Source organism: Syngnathus floridae, chromosome 3, assembly GCF_059516105.1.
Source record: "Syngnathus floridae isolate MCC-2025c chromosome 3, RoL_Sflo_1.0, whole genome shotgun sequence".
Taxonomy (NCBI): Eukaryota; Metazoa; Chordata; class Actinopteri; order Syngnathiformes; family Syngnathidae; genus Syngnathus; species Syngnathus floridae.
Genome location: NC_142415.1, coordinates 13089532 through 13115490, shown reverse-complemented (window position 1 = coordinate 13115490; position 25959 = coordinate 13089532). Strand labels below are relative to the sequence as shown.

Here is a 25959-nt window from a genome sequence, read left to right as displayed (position 1 = left end):
ACAAAAAGAAAGTCACTTCTTAATTTAATAAAACATCGTTTCCCATCAGGCACCGCGGTAGCCAAACTGGTTGTGCTAGGGCGGGTCCAACCGGACGTCGCTCTTTGAAAATATAAACAAGGAAACGTGACAAAACAGGAAGCGCATTGCATTTGTTTCCACTGACTGGAAAAAATAAATAAATAAATAAATAAATAAATAAATATATTACACATTTAACAAGTCATTTGCTGGTTAACAATAGAAATTGTCTATAAAAAAACCACACACACAAACGTGGTTAAATAATTTTATTATAGTCGTTCCTCGAGCGACAGATTCACTAATATAAAATATAAAAGTAGTTTTTTTCATGAGCGAAACTCACATATTCATTTAAAAAAGACAGGTTTGTTGAATTATTGTACTTTTATTGAGAATCAGACTTTTCACAAGTAAACACAGTCAATGATCTCCTAAAAGAAATGTCAAAAACAAATGCAAATAATTGTGACGATAAAGACAAACAAACAAGCATTAAAAAAATCATCAGAATTACAAGAAATACATTCAATTATCCCGACTTTCTCTTCTGAGGAGCAGTTCGGGGTCCCCCTGAGTTTTTATATATGTATATAAAAAAAAAAATTGACCCATGGCTCTTGACACTTGAACTAATAATCATCACAACATTACTGCCCAAAGGGAGAAATCAAGAAAGCTAATTCCATCCCTTGCAATTCGCATGATCGAATAGAAACACATCAGAAGAGAGCAGGACAACATGCAAGGTTGTGTTCTCTTGTGTGAATAAGTTGCATTTGTCCAGATTCTCACAGTCATTGATCCCAAAAACAACTACAGTAGCACCTTTTATGGGAATCCTAATCACAAAACAGAGTACCACCATTGCATTATTTAGCACAACGTGCTGTTATATATTTTTTTTTTGAAGGGGGGGGTGTCAAAAATATGAAAAGACTGGACAAGGACAACAAATCACACATAGAAACGATGCATATGAACTGATTCATTCTTGCCAATATGCAACAGTGACCTTTTAGAAAAAAAGCATCTTTGGTTTATGTTTGCTCCTGAAAACAAAATGTAACTGATTGTATCATCCAAAAAACGACCCCTGATTAAATCCTCTGATTAGAAGCAGCAATGTAAAAACATCCGTGCACCTGCAATCTTTCATTAACAAAAAAAACCACGTCAAAATATTAATCAGCTTCATATAAGGATGGGCATTTGACCAAGTGAATACTTTTTTTTTTAACTAAATTTGAAATCTTATGTTATCACTTTTTCCTACATCTTTTCATAAGATTGTAAATCAAGATGCAGTTGTACCTGAAACACAAAATGGATGATTGGGTGCACGTTTGCAAGCAACACAGATCACTATGAATCGATATACTTCTGACCTACGATGTACAAACATCTGATTGCAACAGCTTTGGAGGAACTCAGCATGAGGGTCATTTTTGTGTATATGTGCAGCATAGGAATATTTATGAATTGTCACTCAATGCTGCTGGCACTTCCCTGGAGAACTTGTCCTAGTTCAAGGCCACTAATGTGCATTAAAGGCATGGTTTTGAGGAGCAGCGCCTCGGCTGATCTTCATCTTTGGTTTAACGCGTTTGATTATTCCACATTCTCCTGTCCACTGACGAGACACAAATTAGGGCTGAACAATGAATCAAATTCAAATTAACACATTATAATGTAGTATCATGCAACAAAGGCTGAGCGAGAGAGAGCGATAGAGACCCTGAGTTGCAATTAGTTTCTTTTTCCAAATCATTCAGCCCTAATTCAAAACAAATAAAATGTCAGGTATGCAAACATGTCTTTGGGTAATAGCGTCGGTCACCGCTGCGTATTGGCCTGCTAATATAAAACTACTTGGGAGACAAGTGCTAATCTTTATCTACACTAGAGGAAAACAAGAAAAAAAGATGTGGTACTAGATTCAACTACATTCTGTACTCAGTAGTACAAAGCTTCTCACAAAAATAGAAATTTTCAGGAAGTTGAACTTTACGTCATTCATTAAGATTCTTCACTTTCATCCCTGATTATTTAACACTCGCGATGTGTTACTCCAACCACTCTTTGTGGATTCGCATCCTCTAACCTGAGAAAAACAAGGCCGCGCCCGGCCTCTGAGAGTCGAGATGCGTCCACACTAAGGCCAATTATCAGGCGGCTCAGTACCCGCATGCCACTGTCGGCACTCGTATCAAGCTGTTTGAGCATTTAAAGTGGATCTCAAGTACGGGATATGGAGTAAATGCTCAAATGGCTGGCCGTACACTTGCTGTGTGTCCACTGACACAAGCAGGAGGTAGACGTAGAAGACAATACAAAAAAAGAATCACATAAGCGTGGGAGGTCTCAGCTACTGGCATAGAGATACATTCATAGCAAATCTATTCGGCAATTACGCACAGCTTACTTAGTACTGAGAAGATACCCTGTCAGTTCACCATGTACATAACACGACATGATTTTTAAAAAAAAATTCCCTGAGTTTAAGAAAGCCGACAAAGTATCAAATTAATGAGAGGTAGTATAAAAACAGGAACAGCAAGGGCAGCTGCATATTAACATCAACAAACAATATTGCTTCCATGCCATCACTCAATAATGCATTAGATAACACTTGTTAATACTGGCTCTTGGCTCATACGGCCACACCTGAGGAGACATAGGTATGTTTTGCTTCCAGCGCGAGAAAGGAATGGAAGCGGCATTGCCCTTATATTCCAGTGAATAAGAAAAGAAAGAAAAATCCAGACGAAATGGGATGACAATGAGGAAAAAAAATCATCCGGAAGTATCACAGGTTATGTAAAGCTGCATAACACAGTGGTTATTAAATATACAGCCGAGGTTTGGCTCGCAAGCGAACCGAGGTAGATAATCAGCGAAAAGGACTTCCCTTTCACTCCAGTGATAAACTCTCTTAAATAAAGTTTGGTTCTTTAACATTCATGGTGGGTGAGATTTTTTTTAAATGACATACAAAACAAATAAAGAGAATAAAAAAAAATGAAAAGAAAATGCCTGCTGACAAAAAAAAATTGTAAAATGGAGCAGGCTTGAAGATGAAGATTAAAAAAATTGTCTCTCACACACACACACACACACACACACACACACACACACACACACACACACACACACACACACACACACACACACACACGCACACACACGCACACACACGCGCGCACACACGCACGCACACACAGGGAATGCATATACACGCACACATAATACACTCACACAACCTCACACACTGAAAGGCCGACCGAGCACTTTGGGCTTCCCGATGACAGCGGAGCTCCTCATCAGACTCCACCAACCTCAAAGTCCGACTGATCATCCTGTGCGAGATGATGCATTTCTACCTCTTCCTCACCACCACCGCTGTCTTCCGCCGTCAGAGACGGCTGGCGGCTGTTCGGACCGGACGATAGATCGGTCATGACTGTGTCGTTTTGCGAAAAGCGACCGGAGTCGCTGCTGGAGGAGCCTTCCGAATCTCCGGCTCCCCCCAGCAGAGAATGCAGGGAGATGGGCTCATCTGCGTTGACCGACAGTTCCTTATTGTAGGTCAGTACGGTGGAGCCTGGCTGGTAGGAGGTGGGCCCGAGTCTCATCTTCTGCAATATACAGAGCAATTGTTCCGCATTGATACGCCCTAATTATTGTGAGAAATCATTAACATTCGGGTAGTGCATCTCTCCAATAAAAATCGATTTGATACATACCTCGACAAATCAACAATGGTATGTGATATAATAGTCGAACCATTTGATTCGGTTCAATTCGATTTGATTCGTGTCTCGATATATTCAAGTTTATGAGTGAAGTGATTCGCTTTAGTTTGACTCATGCACTCATCTTTTAAATTGAAACCAATTTTCCGATTCAAATTGTTGTTTGTTATATTCCATTATTAACATGATCACTGTCTTGACATAAATAAATAGAATTATTCCCGATTCCTTAAATCCAATTGAGATGCTGCGATACATTGACAGATCACCATTCCACTTTTAAAATTCTTGATTTGAGCTATTTACTTACCTGCACGTCCTTAACACTCTTGTTGCCATGACGAATGAAGGAAAACCATTTGCTTTTCTTCTCAGCGCTAGGCTGAACTGGACCAAGGGAATTGATGATGAGATTTGTTCCACCCTGCGACAGCAGACAAAATAAGAATAAGCGTCCTATGAAAAGATAAAGCTCTAGTAACAAAAAACATAGGAATGGAAAATGGACGACTGGATGATTCACGCGGCATTATGTTCTGTGTTAAGCACCTTGCTATCGATGAAATGATTCTGGCTCATCATGGCTACGCTCACGTCGGTGTTCTCAGCCAGGTCATCCGAGTCGGGGCTTTCTCCAGAGGAGGCGGATGGGCTCCTTCCTTTAACACCTGATGGTTTCCTAGAGACAATGGACAAGCAATATAAAACGGACTGAAGCGTGGATACCAAACAAGAAATATTCTGTAGTACCTGTGTTTGCCTCTGCAAAGTATGACGAAAGCACAGATGATGATGCACGTGAGTGCGATGGAGACCCCCACAGTGATGCCTGTCATTGACGTTTGGTCCAGGTGGTAGAAGCCATTGGAAAAGGCTGTAAAAATCAAGATGAAGAGGTCAGAATGTTCCTCGAGGCTCTATGCTGGCTATTTGTTTCCACCTTGCTTGTTTGATGAACCAGTTTGTCTGCATTAATACAAATGGAGTGAAACTTTACAGGGGTGGGGATTTTGGTTTGATTTGATCATGTTCAACTTCAGCTCTTTAAATAGATAAAAAATGAATCTCTTTGTATTCTATCATGGCCACTTTTGGCAAGTATTTTGTAATTCCTTGTTATTTACAGGAATGATTCACAATTTGGATCAAATTTCTTTCATACTAGAGCCAATACTTTTTAAAAAGTGTTCTACCAGATTACATCATTTAACAGTAAAAAAGGGCAAAATTAAATACTACAATAGTCTTAATTTTTGTACGGCATTTCAAATCTTGTCGCACTCCTATGGAACAAATGACTGCCAACTTTAGTTTTAAGAGACTACGCCCTCTGCTGACCAAAAGAAAGTATTACATTTCATTGTAAGTGGATGAAGCTTTCTCTTCTGGATGGAGAAACACTTTGCTTAGCAATTGCAAGTTTTTCCAAAGTGCGCATTGTGTGCAAGGAGCAATATTATTTGCATGACTATGATCACATTAATGAGAAGAACTGGTAAAATTGTAAAAATGAAACAATCATCAACATCTTGGAAATAATAGCCGATACTTAAGGCCAGCAAAATTAAACAAGCCTTTATTTGGAAAAAGAGTAAACATGAAATGAAACGATGACTGACCATTGGAGCTTGTGGAACCTCGTGAGAGCCGCGGGTCGTTGCCGGAGGAGGGATTTGTTTGCACCGTCAGCTCCACCATGTGAGAGAAAGGCCCATCGCCCATGTTGTTGGACGCCGACACTTTTACCAGGTAGAACTGGCCGGCCTTCAAGTTCTCCAGCAGCGCCATGGTGATGCTCCCTGTCAGCCAAACAGACCCAGTGCTCTTATTTTTGTTTTGTTTTCACCAAAATGTTGACACGTAAAGTTGTTAAAGGACAGGAGAAAAAAAATCACACATTATTGAAATATAAACATCTTGTAGGGTTGCAAAGTGGTGATGCCACTGTGTGGTCACAGAACGCACTGACCGAGCAAATAAGTACAAAAAAAAAGACATTGACCACAAGTGAAAAGTCTTCCATTACTCAGTGTATCATCACAATCTAGGACTGGCGCATGAGCTTTGTCCAATTATCTGTCTCCCTCTCTCTTTCCACATACACACATAGTTACCTTCTCTTTGCACCACCTGCCATTCCCCGGTGAGCCACTCATTTCTGGAGGCATACAAGATTGTGTAGTGTGTGACAGAAAGGTTGGCTTCCTCCGGGGGCTTCCATGACACCAGGGCCGTGTTCTCCTCGATCAAAGTCACCTTGATGCTGGTGGGAGGCAGTGTGGGAGCTGGGATGGATGGGAGACAAGACAAGTCAAGTCAATCGAGGTGCCTAAACTTGTCCGACTTCCAATATGTTGTCATTTCTCCCCCTCATAATTGATGTGATCCTAATGTGCATGTTTATAGAAAAAGTCAATGTGCTAACCATTAGACCACTGCAAGTTGCATACAAAGCATTGAATGACAAATTTAAGATTCAATGATGACATTATATTAGGGATTTGTACATGAAAAGGCACTGACCCTGAGGGAAAGTGCTCTGGTAGACCACGGGACTCCATGGACTGGATAGCTGGTCAATATAAAGCCGGATAGCAAATTCATACTTAGTGTTAGCCTGCAGATCTTGCACTAAAAGGCTTTGCTCATTCCTAAATAAAAGATAGACAGAAAAAAAACATAAGCCTGATGCATACATGAAGACAAGGCTACTTACATGTTTGGTTCATGGCACATGTCGAGAGAATAAGATCTTACGTTTGCAGGTAGAGCACCAGGGAGGCGTTCTGCAAGCCGACGGGGTTGCAGCGGACAGTGTAGTTGACTGCTTGGCTGGAGGTAAAAGCTGGTCGGCCCCAGTGAAGTAAAATGCTTGACGAACTGTTGGCCTGCGCGTGCACGTTGTGTGGAGGCGGTGGAGGCGGCACGAGGCGATCCCGAACAGCTGAGAAATAAGAGGAGCGTTAGATTGGTTGGCGTTGGTATCGTGACGACATGAAGATCAGAAGGTAAAATACAGTGAACCTCTGCTAATAGCGTGGTTTGAAAGTGTGTTCGAAGAAGTTCAAATATGCATGAGAGCTTCTCATGAAAACATGTTTACATCTTTTTTTTCAGTGTTGTTGACACATGAAGTGATTTTCATTTGTAAACTTACAGACACATCCAGGGGTGCTGATAGTCTGATCTGCCTGGTAGCCATCTCCGAGGAAATTGTAAGCCAGAAACTTCACATGGTACTTCTTTCGTGGGTCTACATGTTAAGAGAAAAAAAATGACAAAAATCAAATCATGGAAATCAGTTGTAGATGCTGATAAAAGAAGAGTTCTGCTTGTGATTACTGAGAATTAAAAGTACCTTTTCACCCTGACTGAACTGAGTGGCCATTGTGGGCTTTGGATGGGATGATGTGGTGGGACTGAGAGCAATGGACAGATGCTTTCACTATAAGACTGAGTGGATCCATCACCCTGACACCCAGCTTTTGAATGCAAAAAAAAAAAAAGGATTTTCTCCGGCCCAGGTCACCGGCCAGTGGACACTTCTATTCACAGTCACAACTGGGGGTGGAGGGGCGGTGACCGGACTAACAAAATCTCCTGGGAAGGTCACTGGGGGTGGTCAACAGCAGTTGTGAGCCACAGTGACCTTAAGAACCCTGGTCATGTGATCAAATCCAATTCAATTCAATTGTTTATGTCAAATTTCAAAGGTATAGATCAAATCTAGTTATGGAGTGCAAAATATTGAAATATGTAATGTAAGAAATGTTAAGTGCTTCTAAAAACAAACATAGAACTGTGTGATATTGTACTTCCTGAAAAAAACATACAGAAATGACAAATATAATTTAAATAATTTTTTGCCACATTTATTTCCTGGCCATTGTGCAGCTCTTTCTGGTGTCATTCTTGACCACGAGGGGGCAGTAGAATAAAGACATACAGTAAGCAAGCTTAGCAAGCTCTGAAGAAGCCTTATCATGATCATTTGAATCAGGATGTTGGATGAGGTTGATGTAAAACATGCAGGAGAGCGGCACTTGGTTTTGGACACTGTATATGAGCCAGTCTGAAGTATATACTCGCAAGTCAAAGCACAGAAAATAGGCAAGGTTGCTCGTGTTTCAAGGCCAATACTTCTTATACAAAGCTATTGTCACAACTATTGGTGCACGTGTACCTATTTTTGTGATCAGTTACATGTATCATGTTAAAGATTAGCAGAGTAAGCAGAGAAAAAAAGTTGTGTGCATGAAATGTTTAAGAGGGGGAGGAGTAGGCTCTCCTTCCACCCCCCACACAGGCCAGCGGAGTTGCACTGGAGCCGGACCAAGGCCAGGGGGTCAGCCTTAGATAAAACTCTGGAAAACTCAGGTCACGGGTGTGGAATATGAGAAGAACCTCACAGGCATGCTTATTAGTTCCCCTAAATTTGCCATCATACTCTGCATGAAATTACAAACTGTTTGAGCAGAGATTTGGATGTTAAACTCAAACACCTGACTGAACATTTAACTTTGACTCCTCTGTGTCCACCTCAAAAGAGAAGCATTACGTGCATCTCAATACAAAGGAACTGGCTTAATTATGTCACAGAGGATCTTTGACAGAGTGGGTGGGAGCTTTTTTTTGAGGGGAGTGGGGGGTTAGGAGGCGTAAGCTGTGACATCTGGGCTCTGACCTTTGACATAGAATCCGGGCAAGCTAAATCCTGCAAAAGGAGGGGTATAGGGCTTTTTGGGAAGGGGGTGGGGTAGGGAGGGGTGGGCTGTGGGGGTCAAGCACAGGAAGTGAGTGGAAAAACACAGCAATACTACTGAGTGTCAAATTAAAATATTAAACTGATTGAAATGATGAAGGAAGTGTGCGGGGTTCATTATTGTTACCGTTTGTTGTTATGGTTTAGTACAGCCAATCTTCCAAAAACGTGTCCCGGGTCAGTTTGGCTGGTGCATTGCCAAAGTACAACTCAACTCACTACGCATTGAAAGGAATGGGAATGCCATTAGTCCATTTCAACAAAGATTTGTCACTCTTCGCAGAGGATAAATTACACATAGATCTCTGAGACTACTGTTATCTCTGTTGCTGCACCATTTGTGTTCTGTCGCCTAAATCGACCTAAATGTAATTTGTTAATGTTCCCAGTAATGTGTTAGCATCAAGCGAGCAGACTTTAAAGCTTCAATTAAAAAACTGCTGCTTGTTGTGAGTTGACTCGCGTTCACTGCCAAGCCGTATCTCAAATATTTACACCCAAGTCAACGCAAAATAGGTTTGAATGACTGCTCGTGACACGAAAAACGTAAGTCTTGACACACGTTTCTCTAGGCACCAGTGCAATTAAAAACATTTGCCTTTTTCTAAACAATAACATTTCACAATAAAAAATGTCTCTCCCAATCAATAGGCACCAAAGAACCTAATAAAAGTTCCCAAATATTGCTTCTAATTGAAACAATTCATTGGCTACTCAATCCAATAGGATTAAATTATTCATACACCTAGATTACAACAAATTGTTTCATTAGAATACTGGATTCTTTAGTGGGGAGAGATCCCTCGAGTAAAGGATTTTCCTGTCCTTCCCACTGGTGTAAATCTCTCACGGCTTGACTTCCATAAATCATGCTGTTTGTATTAAAGGGCATATTTAGGCCATTAGTGGTCACTCTTTTCTTCTTTTTTTTTTTTACCTCCAAAATGCAGATCCCATTGGCCTCTGAGGTTTTGTTCTGCCCTGCGAAAGGCCCCCCAGGCGAGCCTGGCCTGAACAGGGGTCGTAAATGTCAACTCCCCAAATGAGCCCTCACCCCAGCATCTATCATCCCGTCCCCCGCATCCTTACTCTCACCCTAGCGCACACAAAACAAACACAAATGCCAGTGCAAGAAGTTCACTAAAGTAATTTCAAGAATAATATGCATCATGCATATTGGGGTTGCATTACTGTAGAGCTTCTCAATTATTTTCTTATATGCCCCCCAGGAAGAAGAAAATATTTCACCCCCACCCCTCAGTGACTATAAATAATATAATTTGTCTATAAAATAATTACAAGCGCAATTAAGCCTAATTAATTCAATAAGCCTAATTAACATGCTCCCCCCATCCCCGGCATCGCACTGCAAGCCCACCAGGGAGACCCGCCCGACTATTTGATAAGCACTGTATTAACAGAATAAACAAATGTGTTGTTGTGAGACACGAAGTCACATGACGTGCCTGGTGCCACAAGGTATGAATTATTTGAGCACTTCTCACAGTCCAGGCAAAGGACACAGTCCACAAACACATACGAGGAAAAGGTCACACCTTTTACACCCGAGCGGAACCTCCGGAACACATTCCTGTCCCTCCCGGTGGGCTTTCAATCATTTGGGACTGTCATTTTCAACTTTACCAGACAGTTCAAAGCACGCCCTTGTGCAGCCATACACAAAGAGCTGACTCAGCAACGTCCACTTTGGTCACAGCTGAGCATTCCAAAATCAATGTTATTGACAACAGAAGGACAGGACAAATAGATGGATTGGAAATCCCATTTACAGTACAAGAATATTCAAATGATCAAGATCTTCCCGGCTTCAGGAAAATGAATCTGCAGCATTTGTTAAGGACTTCATGCATATTTGCTTACATTGCAGCCACAATATGTGGTGAAGCCTAAAAAAAACCCATGATGCTCCGGTCTTATTTTTATCCACTCTCATTGAGTGGGTAAAAACACACACACACCCCACAATATAATTTCAGGCACACCAAAAGACAACCCACCAAAAATGGTGTGTGAAAGGAACCTCAAAAATGAAAACGGAAGCCATTGAACAGTTTTAGATGCTGATTGATTCTGCCGTGCAAAGGATCCCTTTAAATGTCCGTAGAGGGTGTTCAAAGTTTATGAAGTCCACAACATGAAGAATTCATGCCTCTAAGCAATATTATCACAATTGAACCCTAACCACCATGAACACAAGCTAGTAAATGTCCCTATTGTGGAACTAATAAAGGTTATCTTGCAACTTTCAAGATGTTAATGGATAGTCCCTGCAGCCCAGCAGGACTTTCACTGGCACAGTTTGTATTGTTGCCTCACAAGAGGCCAGATGCTGTGTTTTCCATATCAGTCACGAGAAAAGAACCACAATACACATACAGTACTCCTATCATGTCTGAACACAATACTTGAAGGTCCTCATAGATTTATTATCCATCTCTCCATTTTGCAAGACTTGTATGATGAGAGTGGATTATCCATCATTGCTTGTCCAATCAAATTTTTGGTTTGGCTGTTTGATATGTCTGATATATGTGTGCTAAATGAACTTTTAAAAAGTTAGGTTTTCCTTAACGCATGGAAACACACCGATTGTTTGGCCTACAGCTTGGCCGGTGAGGGGCCACGTTGCTTTCAAGCCTCGGCTAATAAACCAGCTTTGTGACTTTGAAAGCCAAACACAATGAGAGGCTTTGATGTCAGCAACACTGCTCACAGTGGCCATAAAAGGCTTAATAAATCTGTCCCCGCTCTTCAAAACACCACCAAGGCTCTCCTTTGGAAACGAGGGATCCTTATTTAGTTCAAACTTTGGTTTGATGTCATTTTAAGTTCACAGAGTGGCATCTATTTCCACACAATTGAGGTATTTTATTCAAAGCATTCAGTCTGACATCAAGTGAAAACATCTATATTTTCATACACTGTAATGAAGGAAAGTAAAAGTGACAGCTCAGCTACCATTTGTTCTATTTTAGTTTGCAGTAACGCATGCAGCAGGACTACCTCAAAAGCAAAGAGCTACATGAAATGCTGCACAGTTTTTGCACCGCAGGCAATTTATTGCGCCTGCTCGTTTCTCTTGGATGCTATAGAAGCATCACACGGCCTGATTTACAAGTCAGCTGTTAGCCACCTGGTTGACCCCCTCCGGCCACAGATGGTCAGTTGTCCACTGCATTGCGTGAGACTTCTCCCAAACAAAAAAAAAAAGCCACAATGAATGTGAGTGACCTAAAGGGCCAGAGGAGCTGTGATGTGCTCCCAACACTATCCAGCAGCTGCTGAAAAGCCACACACACACACACACACGCAGTCCGTCCGGCGAGGAGGTCACGGAAGTGAGATGAGGTCCCGTATTGTTCTGAACAAAAGTTAAGCCAATTTATCAGGAAAATCCAGCTCGCCTGCCATAAGATATGCAAAAACAAGCTTCTGCATGGAAGGATTGCGGACTTTTGAGGCCACATCATGTTGCATTGGTTAATGATGGGAACAAATAACAGAGGAACAGTATTGATTTGTGAAAAAAAAGAATTTACCATCATTTAAAATTGACCATATTTGGACACAAGGCCTGACAGCATCAATGTGTACTTATGTCAAATGAAATTATTCCGATAAACTTACCGAGGCCTCCAATCGTATATGAGTGGTCTGATGCACGCAGCTGAAGCGGGGCGCTCTCAGGTTGGCTCTCCTCGTGGTAGAACAGCTTGTAGCCTTGCACGCTGGCTGAATTTCTCGGTGCCAGCAGCCAGCGCACCAAAATTGTCGTGCAGTTTAAAGGCTCCAAATGCAGCTCAGGAGAAAGAGGAACTGTAGGGGGGTGGAAGGGTGTTTAATCATCAGAAAAAGGATAGCATCATATTTTCCAAACAGTCATTTATTTAATATCCAGCTTGGTGGATAGTTATAATTTTTACGAGTCACACAATTCCGCACACCCAAAGGACGACTATCGCACATTAGAAATATAATGTCTTTCTTGTAATGTACAATGTTAACTAGTACAATTTTACGTCACTACTTACTAGTAGTGCTAGTGGCAAACAGTTGTCAACTAGTCAACGGCTTAACCTCAATCGTAATATGAAGTTGTCCAACTAGTAGGCCACATGGATCTTAAGCGAGTTATCAGGTAAAAATCTCAAACGGCTTTCCATGCTGTCAAACTTTTTCTTGGCAGGAAGCTACACTCCCCGCAGGAAGCTGTTTCTAGTCAGAGTCGTCGTCTTTGAAAAGCGAAACTCATTTGATGTTTACCAGCTGCTCCACACTTAATCCACAGCAGGCACGACCTCCGTGACGACAGAGGGAGCGATTTCACACATTCTTATTTTAGGAATGTTAGCAGACACCTGAATTTCAACAGAAGACACACAGCAAAGAGAATCCCACAACCGCCCCAGACTCTTGTACCACCACCTCAAAGCTTCTAAATAGCCATCATCTACTCTTGTCTTTCCCACCCGGAGGGCTGAGTGGCTCCCTTTATGACCCATGACTGAAACCCTTCCAATGTTACTGAAAGCGCAGGGCAAAGGTCAGCGAGTAACAAACGCAATGCCTTAACAAGATTATTGGCAAAACTCTCGAAACAGTGAGACGGAGAGGAGGAATTCAAGGTTGGTGCCTTTGCCACCAGTGTGCAAAAAAATTGAACAGATAGATAGACATTTAGATTTGATGCATTGACACAAAAAACATGTAAAAATGGGGAAAAAATGGATTTGTTAAAGCGATCGATACACTGTTTGTACAATATTCTTGTCTTATCAATTTCTCCTTCTCTCTCTATATATTATACTACATGTTAAAATGTGCTTGTTGTATTTTAAAGTGGAATTAAAGTCCTTTAAAAAAATAATTTCCATAAATGCTATCGAAGTAAGGCTAGGGACTGTTTGGTGCGGCCATGTTCACCTTGAGCATTGGATGCCTTTGGGGTGCGGTGGGAGGTCCAGGCCGACTGCTCACCCCACCCAACGCTTGTGGCGGCAGCAATTCGCAAGAGGTAGATGGTGTCAGGCTGCAGGTTTTCGAGGAGGTACTGCGTCTTCTGTGCCAGCAGCTCAATTTGAGAGGCTAAGCTCTCAGTACTAGTTCGGTACCACAAACGGTAGGCAGAGACTCGGCCCCGGCTCAGCTTAGCGGGAAGTGGTTGCCATGACACCTGAATGTCGGTGGGGCTGTGGCTGGTGAGGCTGAGCTCGGGAGCGCGGAGGGGAACTGTGAACAAACAAGACAGGAGCGATCAACTTTGCGGGCCAGGAGATCAAATGAGGAACTCCAAGAATCTAAGAGAATGTGATATGATGGCTAACACAGCCATAAATAAGCTTGTGTACACAATCAGACAAACACAGGCGGGAGAGATACTCGACCCCCACCTTTACGTCAACAACACCAACGATACTCATTAACTGCAATAAAACATCTTGTAAACAAACTACTAACTTGTTTTAATATTGTAATTTAATATTGTTTGCGATTGTGAAACGACTCACCATCCTCGAGCGTGTGCTGGAACATGTGGTCGGACATGCGACTGGCTCCCATGGGCATGTAAGCCACAACATAGAAGGTGTAGTTACGAGCTGGCTCCAGGTCATCAATAATATAGCGAGTGGTATCGTTTCCGATAACAATCTGGTACTCTTCGTTGTTTAGTCCTGGACAAATGAGAACAATTAAGAGTAGCGAAGGGTCAAGTGTCACAATTTTTAATAAATTACTGCACTCTTCAAAATGAAAATGAACCAATGGTTTAAAAATAATAAAATAATAGTTATTACATTTTTGAAAGGTCCAGAGTTATAATAGATTTGTATTTTCATTTAAGTTCATTTTTATTTCAGGTTGTCTTAACTATGTTTCAATAACTACATTTCCACATCCTAGTTTTTGTAATTTAGTGTATTTAAATAATAATGCAGGCAATTCATTTGTGTTGCGTGGCAAAACTGAATTCATTCAAGATCTGGTAAACAAAGTACTTTAAAAAAATTCCTTCCACTGAATGCCTCTTTCAAGCTTTCCTGAAAAGAGTAACAAAGTCTGCTTGCCTGCTTTTTAATTCATACCCTCCAACTAGCTTCCTAGGATATGCACTTTTGGATACTCCACCACACAGGCTAATTAGTTTGGTCTTTATAGAGACTCTATTTAGTGCAAGCACTTGCAGCTTCAGGTGCAGGGCTGACTGTGTGCCACACTGACATGACAGCTATTCTCACATCCTGTTGAGATGTCACGGCATCTACTAAATCACAATAAGTATAACCAGATGGCCGTATTTAACAATAACTACTTCAAATTTCTTTTTTTTTTCTCTTACAACATCCGGCAGGTGTTCCTTTTCCTCTGTTGCATTCTGTACATTTCACCTCACCAACTGAAGTCAGTGGAATTATAACTAAGTGCAGCTCTTGAATGAACAAGTTTTGTTTCTTTTCTATAGGTGCAACATTGTTCCATTCTGAGTTTTGTTGTCACTAGCAAGAGTTCCCAGGAAGTCTGAAAGTAAATTTTGCTGCCACACTGCTATCCTTGTGAGTTGTTTTCCCTGCTTCCTGAATGTTATCAGCCAGAGGGACCGGCCGGGATTCTTGAAACATCACTGCACTTTTGCTCTAAAAGGGCTCTAATCCTGTTTGTCAAGATAAGGAGGTCTTTCCTCTTTCTTTCTGAGCTCTTCTTTGACTGACCTTCTGTCTGACCATGCATAACAATTGCACATGGTCAGCTACTGCGTGTGATTCAAAGATGTGTACAGTCAAAGGCAGAATTTACTTTCCCATCATACGAGTATCTTCTTATCAAATGATATAAATGTGACATAATAATAAGAGAGTCACTGGATGCACAATGGGTGATTGTTGCAGTGACCAGCAATCCTAATTTCTTCACTCACCTTCAGCTTTCATGTAGTGCACAGAGTAAGCAATAACTTTATCAGCGTTATACAGCGGCCTGTCCCAAGCCAGCAAGATGGCCGAGCTCGACACGGTGTCCGCTCGGATATTTCGCGGAGCGCTGGGCCGGTCCTCTGACATGACCACAATGAGCCTCGCCATGGCGAGCACAGAGCCCTGCTCGTTCTCAGCCTGGCACTGATAGATGGCGTCGTCCTCAGGAATGATTTGGTTAATGACCAGTTTGCTGTAGCACAGACACATACACACAGTTGATCATGTAGTTGATCTCTCAATTCCTTAATTACCTTTAATGAGTATTGAAGGTTAAAGAGCTAGATAAAAAAAATTAAATACAAAAACAACTTCAGCATGCTGTTTTGATGTAAATTATTCACAATGAAAAGATATGTTAGCTTCTCGCGCATGCTGTTAAACTTAAATGAACTAAATATGAAATATATATACTCATATTAAAAGAACTATACCTACCTGTTGTACATCTTGATTCGCCCATTGGAGTGAACTCTCTCTCCATTCTTGAGCCAGGTGATTTGAGGGGTTGGAAACCCCTCAGCTTGGCACACAAAGCGAGCCGTGCCAGCACGTGGACGCGTCAGGCTCTCCGGCCACTCCACCAAAGAAGGCGGTGCTGCGTGGGAAGTGCATCAATAGGAAATTACATTTTAGAAACAGATTGGCGTCCACCAAATTAAAAAATGCTGGATAATCAGTCACAGTGACAACGTTCAGGTACAATATAGCATGAAACATAAAGTGGATTTTTACCAAGTACGGTAACGTTGGCCACTGCGACAGTAAAGTTTCGTGTCCCGGGAGTGGTGGCTCTGCACACGTAGACTCCTCTGTGCTGGGGCTTGATGTCCGTAATGATGAGATTGCCATTTCCCAGCACTTTGGTGTGGTATACATCAATAGATTTGCTGTCTGCTCGACTCCAGGAGATGATAGGACGGGGGTTGCCAGTGGCCATGCACTCCAAAGTGGCACTCTGATGCGCGGACACAGAGATGTTCTGCGGCCCAGCTATGATGCGTGGCCTCTGAGGAAGCCGGGGGCTGGGAGCTGCAACACGGGGACGGAAGCATGTGGCATATGCAATATGACAATGATACATTTGGTAGAGCACAACTGTACCAAATATATTTTTGAATATTTTTTGATGGCATGACAGAATTGAACATTTAAATAAAATACATATCAGTCACCTGAGATGCTCATTATTAAATATATTTAACATGGCCAGAGCACTATACTAGATCTTGCGAGTGGAACAGTTTTGCTCTGACTAACCAATTAAGGATGGAAAAATTATGTTATTATTGTGTACCCAACGCAGGCGGTCAATTTGAGATATGATGATTGATTAAAAAAAAAAAAAAACATTATCATTCTTAATGTAGTTACGTAGACCAACATTACTGATTCTGAAAAGCCATGGGCAAATTAGATTTCACACTAACACAGAGGCTGAAATTTTATTGGACCAAAAAAAAACCTTCCACGTACTAGATTAGAAGTAAGGCAGCAAAGAGAAATGCAAAAGTGAATGCACATGATTGTGTTTTGGGACCCACCAGAGGTAACGGTGAGCATGGCCTCCGTGCTACGCCGGCGGTTCGCAATGTTAGTGGCGACGCAGCGGTAATTGCCGCTGTCTGAGCGCTGTACGCCATGAATCTGAAGAGCGCCACTGGGCAGGACAGTGATTCTGGATGAGACAAAGGTAAGAAATGTAAGATACTACTCGCAGCATTGCAAAACTAACCCTGCTGTCCAGGAAGCAGGAGAAAAATAAATAGCACGAGGTTGGAGTGAGAACATCAGAGTGCATACCTTTCAGTGGCGAGGGGTAATGTAAGCCGATTGAATTCCCAAGTGATGATGGGAGGAGGGTGTGCGCTGATTTTGCAGGAAAATCTGGCAACCGAGCCTTCGGTTGCCACAGTGGGAGTTGGCTGGATTGTAAACGATGAAATACCTGGAGCAGAACAGAGGAAAACATGACTTTTTTTACGTATTCGAAAACAAAATCCGGTATAACAAATATTTCATTGGCATTATTGTGTAAGGATTTAAATTGTCTTGGCCTAGAATAAAATGCTCCACAATGACAGAGGGTATCTCTGGTCTGTTGAAGCACTAAAAGCCACAAGGTCACAAAGGGCTTCCATCCCCCACAAGCCTCAGGTCAGGCATTAAGGAGCCTCTTGTACCTCATTTGTGATTAGTCACCATGTTTGTCAATCCCAAGTCGGTAAAATAAGGTTTTAAATAAAATAATTAATTAGTCTACTAGATTAGATGGTGAAGCCCCTGGTAGGTGACATGGGTGTCAATGAATGAGAGTGTCGGGTTGGCTAGCTGTTAATGGACTAACACGTAAACTAGTTTGCATGATGAGTGACCCTTGTCAGGATCTGGTCCTTTTTTGGGGGGAGGGAGGCAACCAGTGTCATGTTTAATCAGATTAGTCCTGAGCTGTCGCTTCTGTGTTGTAAGATCCACTGTGGCCGCTGGATGTCAAAACACAACTGGGCAATGGCATCCCCCCCCCACTTCTTCACCCCCACCCCCATGTTCTGACCGGAGGGCATGAGAGATGAGCAGCACTGATCCTCTACTTTCCTTCTCAGAAAAATCATGACGGATTGACAAACAACAGGGTGATCATTGATTATTGACCATCTACTGAGTCAAGGTGAAAAATCAATAATTGTATGGACGTATTCACAGCTGAGATTAGACCGCTGACCTCAAGACTTTGGATGGTGATGTTTTACCAAAGGGCATCGAATGTGCGCATTCATTTATCACGGGTAACACATCCCAAGTGATGGAGATTATTTTCATACTTGAGTGTCTTTTTTTGTTTTGACCGATCATTTGTATTTTTTCCCCTAACAATTGGAAGCAGAATAGATGCTAAGTGAGCCCATTCCACAAAAGCAAAAAGAAGCTGACCATCTGCCCTAGCTAACCTCTGACTTTTGACCTCCACAAATCCCGCATAGCACCCAGCACAGGCAAGAGCTATGCATGGCCAGTCCAGCCTTCTGAATTCATCAACAACCACAGTGCATTTCCTACATAATATGGAAATTAACTGTTAAATGGTAACAGATTTGGCTTGTATCGTAATTTAAAATAAACATCCTGCATAAGCTTTAAAGGTTGATGGAACTTTTGTGTGCTGTTCCTTGCAACAGATGCCAACAACTCAGCAAACGGGAGGTCAGTGCACAGGTCAAGCCCAAACAAAGGTTCCCTTACAAATACCAGGAATTAGTTCAGCCACTCTGCTCTGGTTACTGCATCTTTGGTCTATACAGCTAACCACTTCTCTCAAACTACATAGCCATTATAAAAGAGCGGCACATTCTGTGACCAAAGTATAATATAGAATTGCTCTAAATTTTGCCATTGTTTGTTTTGACAAACAAAAAAGAGCCTTTAAAAAAATAAACCGTTTTTATAAAACGTGATTACAGTGGACCCCCGCTATTTGTAAGCTGACACACTGGTCATCACTTCTGTAACTTAACTACATGGATACTTCCAATAATGCTCTCCTATCCCAACTTAACTCCCCCCTGAGGGTTTAATGGGTGACATTAAAATTGATCACCTCATTCATTGCGAAAAGAATCTCCCGTGAAAAATAAATCCCTCCCACAAAGCACCACTAAAAAAAAAAAGGTTTGAAAATTGCCCTTGTCACAGCTGACATCAGTCGCTGCAGTTCTATTGAGTTGGGTCACTAATTAATTGAAGAAAAGAGGCCTTAACAACACGCGGTGGTTCCCAAGAAAGAAAGCTTCCCTGATAAGCGGGAGGAGAAGAATGCAAAGCTGAAAAAACAGCAACAAATCAATCAGCAGCGGGCTGGCGGATGTGCTGCTGCTCTACACAGCCTGCAGGACAGTCAAGTGACCACTGGCCTGACTGCACAAAGAACTATTCCCATGAGGGGCATGACCCCCCCACCCCCAAGAGCGCACATCCCCCACCTTCTGCCTCTTATCTCGTCTCCAAAGTTTTTCAGTCATTCAACACTAGCCTTCTCCTCGCCGCACACAGTGATTGCATTGTCTTTAATCTCCAAAATAAAAGTCAATGTGTAAACAGGGACGGATTGTTTAACAGCACCTTTAAGATATCCCCGAGAATAAGACAAACTAGCACCTGGACAACTTCACAGAATGCAAAACATGGTTATCGACGCAACTGTGGAACTTTAAGTATCACTGGACGGAAGATTAGGGAACTGGGTTCTCCATTGAACAATTTAGGGAGCCCTTTGACCTCGGCGCTCGTCATTGAGGGAAACCATGGTAACCTTTCGGGTTCAGCAGAGGAGGAAAAACAAGGTTCCTCGCTTTCGTTGTCTAACTTAAGGCCACTTCATTCATTTACGCCACAGCTTGCACGCTGCAAAGTTTGCTCTGGCCCTGTTAGTGTTCCTCCACCAGTACAAGTCCTTAGCAACTATGAATAACAGCATGCGACTTTTAATCCATTAAAACAAGCCCGACAAAGGCAGCACAATAAAAATGACACTTGTGAGGACAGCTTGCCACACTGGTATTCCGGGAGGCCGCTGGCTTCACTGCTTAGGTTGTTTTACAAGGTACAAGGCCTAATAGAAGACTAGTGCCCATAACGCTTGAAATAAACTAGCAAGTTGACAATAACAAGCGTGTAATTTCACATTTTCTAACAGATCAGGACAAAAGATAAGTGGTAAGAGGCAAATTGCAGGGGTAGCACACTAATGGTACCTTTTGGGACTCAACTGGAATCCAGTCAGTACCTTGAAATAAAGTACCGTGTAAAAAGTACAGAACTGTTGTTTTAATGACCCTTTTTATAGCAGGTATTTTGACATATAAAAATGCAGTGTTTAGACACTACATCATGGTTAAAATTTGTTTTTTGGGGGTTTGCATGCTTGCAGTGCAGTACCACAACATGCCAGGTGGATAGAAAACGCATCAGAGGCACAGCAGAAGATTTGTGTGCCATTTACACCTAACCCAACAAGTTGTAAGTGCTTTCACACAGTCACCAGTCAGCAATCTGATAATTAAATCACAATATCAACGCCGTCGTCATCAGAGAGGAAGAACGGAATGTCAGGTGTTAAACTCAAACCCCCATCTTTGGCCATGATGGAATACACTGTCCATGTTAAAGGTGTTATACGATCTCTCAAGGGAGAAAATTGAGTAGAGAAAAGAGACAGCACTAACTTTAACAGCCGGTGTGCTACAGTTGTTAGCAATTAGATTAACTATGGTTCTAGTCTATTAAAATTAGGGCAAGATCCTGCTTGAGAGTTTGCAACGGAGTTGTACAAGTAGCCTAAGAGATGTTCATTTATTGTCACAGAAAGTAAACTTGAGCTTAAAAGGCCAAAGCGGCAAACTAAGCTATGGGCTGAAATCCCCCATTAACCTGAAATCTATTGACAAAAATCACATGACGTGGCTAGTGTGTCACATTCCACTTCATCGGGGCCAAATCCCTTCTCACCTTTGTGCCCTAGTGACCGTCGCATTGTCAAACTAGTACCACCGCAGCACAAACAACATGGACACTTAAAATCAATGCCTGATCCTTCCTTTAACTGATCGAATTAGCCTCGCTGGGGTTGAACAGCTCCTGTGGTTCTGATGTCAAAACAGATCGAGAACTTTTCTTTTGGGAATGTATTGGGAATAATGATGGAAAAGAGTGAGGATGAACAAGCTTTTCACTCTGTGGCCAAGGGAGCACGCAGGAAGAACAATTGTGCAAAGCCTGCGGTCGCAACTGACCTGCAATAAAGTTTGGTCATTTAAGCTGGTGGTACAGGGACACAGCAAATCACATTCGTGTGTGTGTATGTGTGTGTGTGTGTGTGTGCGTGTGCCCCCCCCAATTACTGCTATGTCCTTCAACTGAGCATTTCCCAGGTATGTGCAAATTTTATGAGCTTCCAGATAGACCCTCAAGCAGGCCTAAGTGTCGTTTTAAAACAAACTAGCAACGCTTACAAGCTGCTCTTATGTTTATTATTAACTCAATACACTTTTTTTCAATGGGACGACAGCTGCACCAGGAAACGATAGTTGCATTAGCAGAACGAGAGGTTTTGTACTTTTTTTATACATGATTATTTTGTGTGCTGTTTGTGTTTGGATGTCACTATGGTCGTACAGGTGCTGCGTTTTGATTGTTAATAAATGTAAATTCAGTGACTAATGCTTGCGCAATGTATGTCAGATGCTGTTAGCCTTAAATCACTATTGTTCTACTAATGCCAAAGTAGCTACACAATCATCATAAGAAGTTTTCCTTCATTTCACTGAACATGAATTCGGAGATGACATAAAATAATGTCAAATGTGTAAAATGTGATTGCAAAACTTCTGTCTGATTGGTGGGAAGAGGAGGAGAGAGACGTCCGACACCTCTGCCTGGACATTGTCCCTCCTCCCCCCAACAGGGAGAAGCACAGGAGAACACATTCCAAAAGAACAATTCAGCCAACGATCAGGGTGCAATAACATGAAAGCCCGGGCTAGTGAATAGGGGTCATCTGCTCCTTAGCTTTGGGAGGTGGTATCCTGGACAGCGCTGCTCCTTCATTAACACACCAATGGACACATCCCCCTTTCAAACCGTATCTTTCTTTTCCCCACCATGGCTACCCTGAATAATGTAGACCACTGTGCTGCAAAAATAACTTGTTAAATCTCTTGTGCAATTAAATTAGGGTTGAATCATTAATCAAATATAAATTGATATGGAAATGGTCATTTTTATTCAAATGTTTTGAACAATTAGGGAAAAAAAACCTGCTTCATTTCCGTCAGTTGGTAAGCAGGTTAGTTAGTTAGTTAGTTAGTTAGTTAGTTAGTTAGTTAGTTAGTTAGTTAGTTAGTTAGTTAGTTAGTTAGTTAGTTAGTTAGTTAGTTAGTTAGTTAGTTAGTTAGTTAGTTAGTTAGTTAGAACACAGAGCGTGATTCCAATGTCCTACTCACTTGCGATTGTCAGCCGGGCCCTTTGGCTGAGGAGGGCTCCATACTTGTTTTGGGCAAGGCACTGATAGAAGCCCTCATCTGATTTGTCTCCTCGTCTGCTCTCCACTTCGGAAATGTAAAGGGAACTGTTGGAGAGCAGGTACACCCGCTCGTTTTCCACCACTTTGGCGCCGTTTTTCAGCCATTGGACGTCAATGGGCATTTCTCCATGCGCCTGACAGTCCAGAATGACGGCTTCTTTGCGCATGAGTGTCACATCATGGGGCTCCTTGATGAAAAATAACTCACTGAAGCAAAAAACACCTGAAAAAGATAGGAAAAACATGTCAGCGGTAGTTGCCTAATTTCAGTGTAGTACCAAGTGGACCCACAACTGGGGGGGCGCTAAGCTCTAGAAACGCAGTAAAAATTAAGAGCAAGAAAGAGGGAGAGAAGGTCTCCTATTAAGCTACAGTCAATATCCCTGCAGAGCAGAGAGAATATATTACTGGTATTGTTTGTACAAGCTTTGTTTAAAACTATTTTAATTCAAATACAAACAAATGTAACATCATATTTATTTACAAATTTTACATACACTCTTTGACCGAGACTGAAAACGTCTAGTTATAAGATGAAAAAAAAACATCTAAAATTGCATCAGCTATCCAAACAATGATAAAAATGTAAACAGCACAACATCGATGTCTTTCATAATTACCAAGCCCCCCCAACATCTTGGACAACACTCCTTTTATTAAAAAAAAAAAAAAACTTTTGTAAATCAAGCCCAATGTCAACAAGTATTCACTATTGTACCTTGTACATTATTGTAACGTTTTTGATGATTTCAAGTCTGACCTCTATTTATGTACAGTTGACTATTCCAACGATATAGGTGCGTTGAAATGCAAAATGACTTTTTGAATGACAGCACATTTTTCAGAATCCGACACTGTTATTTCTTGTTTTTTTTTTACTAAAGTTTCCAATGAAATAAAAGTACACGGGTTCTTTAAAAGATTAATATGTCAAGTATAATTTCAACACACAGTTGATGCTGAGATCGCCAATAGTCACTCTTGTGATGTCACTGCTCGTGTGCTGACAGACTTGGATAAGTCAAAAAAAAAAACCAAAAAAAAAACAGGTGTTCAATGAAAAAGAGCTCCAAACTTACCTGAGATTGGAAGAAAAGCGGCAAAGAACAGCAAACGCTGATATATTTTCCTATTGACAAGCGCCATTTACGTGAATTGTCCTTGCATGCTAGCTAGTTTGTCAGAGCGACTTCCTCCAAATGAAGCACGATGGCACGCTGACTGACTGAGTGGCCGACTGGCCGGCCTCCCGGGATTGCTGAGTGGAAGCGTGGGGGAGTGTGACCCACCCTCCATGGGACCGCATTATTATCAATCCCGGCTCCCCATTATGAAAGTTTCCAGAGTATGGCGGCATCTAGCGGTAGATGTATACATTGCAACTGCATCAACCACTTTAGTCTCATTATGCCACCTTAAAAAGACACTAAATAAATGATGTGCATTTAAGGTCTATGTTCTAGTATGCACTTTGTCCTCCTTTGGCATAGAACAACTACATGATGAAGCAGTTTAGTGCTACTAGTAGGCCTACTAATAGTTGTTATCAAAAGCTTAACATGTAATTTCCTACTAGTGCAACAAAGTTTCACGAGAGACAGAGACAGGCTGCCCATGAATCATGAATAGTTTGTGTTAAAAGAAGAAAAACACATTTCCGACACTTGTAGTTGAAACCATAAACATACTACAAATAATGCCTCCAAAACACTTACATGGCGTTATGAACATACGTACAGTCTATTGAAAATTCTGACTTGTAAAAATCAAATGCTCTTTGTTTTTCGAATAATGGGGAATAGATTCCTCAAAAAAAATATCTGTGAATTCATGAATTTACAACCCCAACTACAACAATGTATAATTTCACATTTTAAATATGTGTAAAGATGTTCATTTTGATAATAAAATAATAATATCGTTTTTATGAATCAATGTAATTATAATTTTGTGGTGGTGGTGGTGGTTTAATGCAATGAATACATGAATACATTAAAAAAATGTTTTCATTTTTGCCCGTGTAAATAAATACATGAATAAATAAATAAAAACTGAAATAAATTAATCAATGTAAACTAACACTTTTCAGGGAATGAAACAACTAAATCAATGCAACAACTATTACTGCTCTTTTGATAAACATAAATGTGTGTGCATTCCCAGAGTGACCTGTGATTGTTGACACATTTTGAAATAGAGACTTCAGCACCGCAAAGAGCTGACTGCAACACTTTTCTACTAATCTTTCACTTTCCTTTATCAATGCGAGCAAAGCTGAGATGATAAGAGAAGACCTCCCAATATCAGCTGCGAATTGCACACCAAATGTTCTCCGTTGTCTGGGGAAAAAAAACCATCATGGAAATGAGCTTGTCCTTTTAAAGTGGGCACCTTCAATTACAAGGAAGCATTGATAGAAACAGGACAGCTGCCTGGTCAATGTCGATATTGATCCCATGTCCATCACTTATTGTGTAGATGGATCGAACTCCCTCTCCCCCCTTCCCTTTGTAAATCTTTTTGTTCAGCAACCCAGCTGTGAAATATTCTGTCACCACACAAAAGACTGCATAACTCACAATTGCGTTTAAAACAAAAACATAACACAAAAGGCAAAAATTGTGGTGTGCTTGTATAAAAGATCACTGTTGATACATTCTAGCCTATTTGACTGTTGTAGTGTGTGCAGGTTCCATTCACAATACAATGTGAGATGCAAATACTGTTTAGTGTAACACTAATTGTTGGTCCCAATCATACAGCCAAGCATTGAGTGACAATAAGAACATGTAATCTCCGCATTACACAAACTGACCCATTGCTTACATAATGTGGGAAACTGAGTCTTTGCTATCAACCAAACTCTCCCTAGAGTGTCTAATTAAATCACCAACGGTGGCCAAAGTACTTATAGTCTCCTTAAGTACACATACTTGTTAAAAAAGATGGTTAGATTACCATACTTGAGCAAAATTGGAAAAACTATGGCATCATCAAAAAAACCAAATCCTTTAAGCAACATATATTTCGACACATTTTTCTATGGTGACACACATTGACCAATAGTTTACAATACTCACATCACATGCATATATATTTTTTAATCCTGTATGAAAAGCGAAAAATTTTACTGCGACTTACTGAGGAGTTTTGACCAACTCAAAACTAGTTTTTATGTCTTTAGTGGACTGCCATTGAATTGAAGCACAACAAATGTGGCACAGCTTGTTGGCCAATGTGACACCTCTCTGAAGACCTGATAAATGAAGTAAAAGTTATGAATGCTAGCGGGATTGTGAGCCTGGTAGTGAGGGGGTCGGTGAGGCCAGGAGGCCGCCTGACAGCAGGGCAGCCCCC

At 41.4% G+C, this 25959-nt stretch overlaps 1 protein-coding gene across 1 annotated transcript; it reads right to left on the bottom strand.

Moving 5' to 3' along the window:
* Positions 1-3123: 3123 nt before the first annotated feature.
* On the bottom strand, positions 3124-23890 carry prtga (protogenin homolog a (Gallus gallus)). The gene is given in 21 exon segments (XM_088370233.1): positions 3124-3301; positions 3304-3352; positions 3354-3659; positions 4087-4200; positions 4326-4455; positions 4527-4650; positions 5396-5575; positions 5891-6061; positions 6300-6427; positions 6534-6720; positions 6934-7029; positions 12187-12375; positions 13483-13788; positions 14067-14231; positions 15473-15720; positions 15966-16125; positions 16263-16559; positions 17072-17205; positions 17331-17475; positions 22523-22825; positions 23682-23890. Coding segments are annotated over 21 exon segments (3525 nt in total). The 5' UTR covers positions 23749-23890; the 3' UTR covers positions 3124-3275.
* Between the last annotated feature and the right edge of the window lie 2069 nt (positions 23891-25959).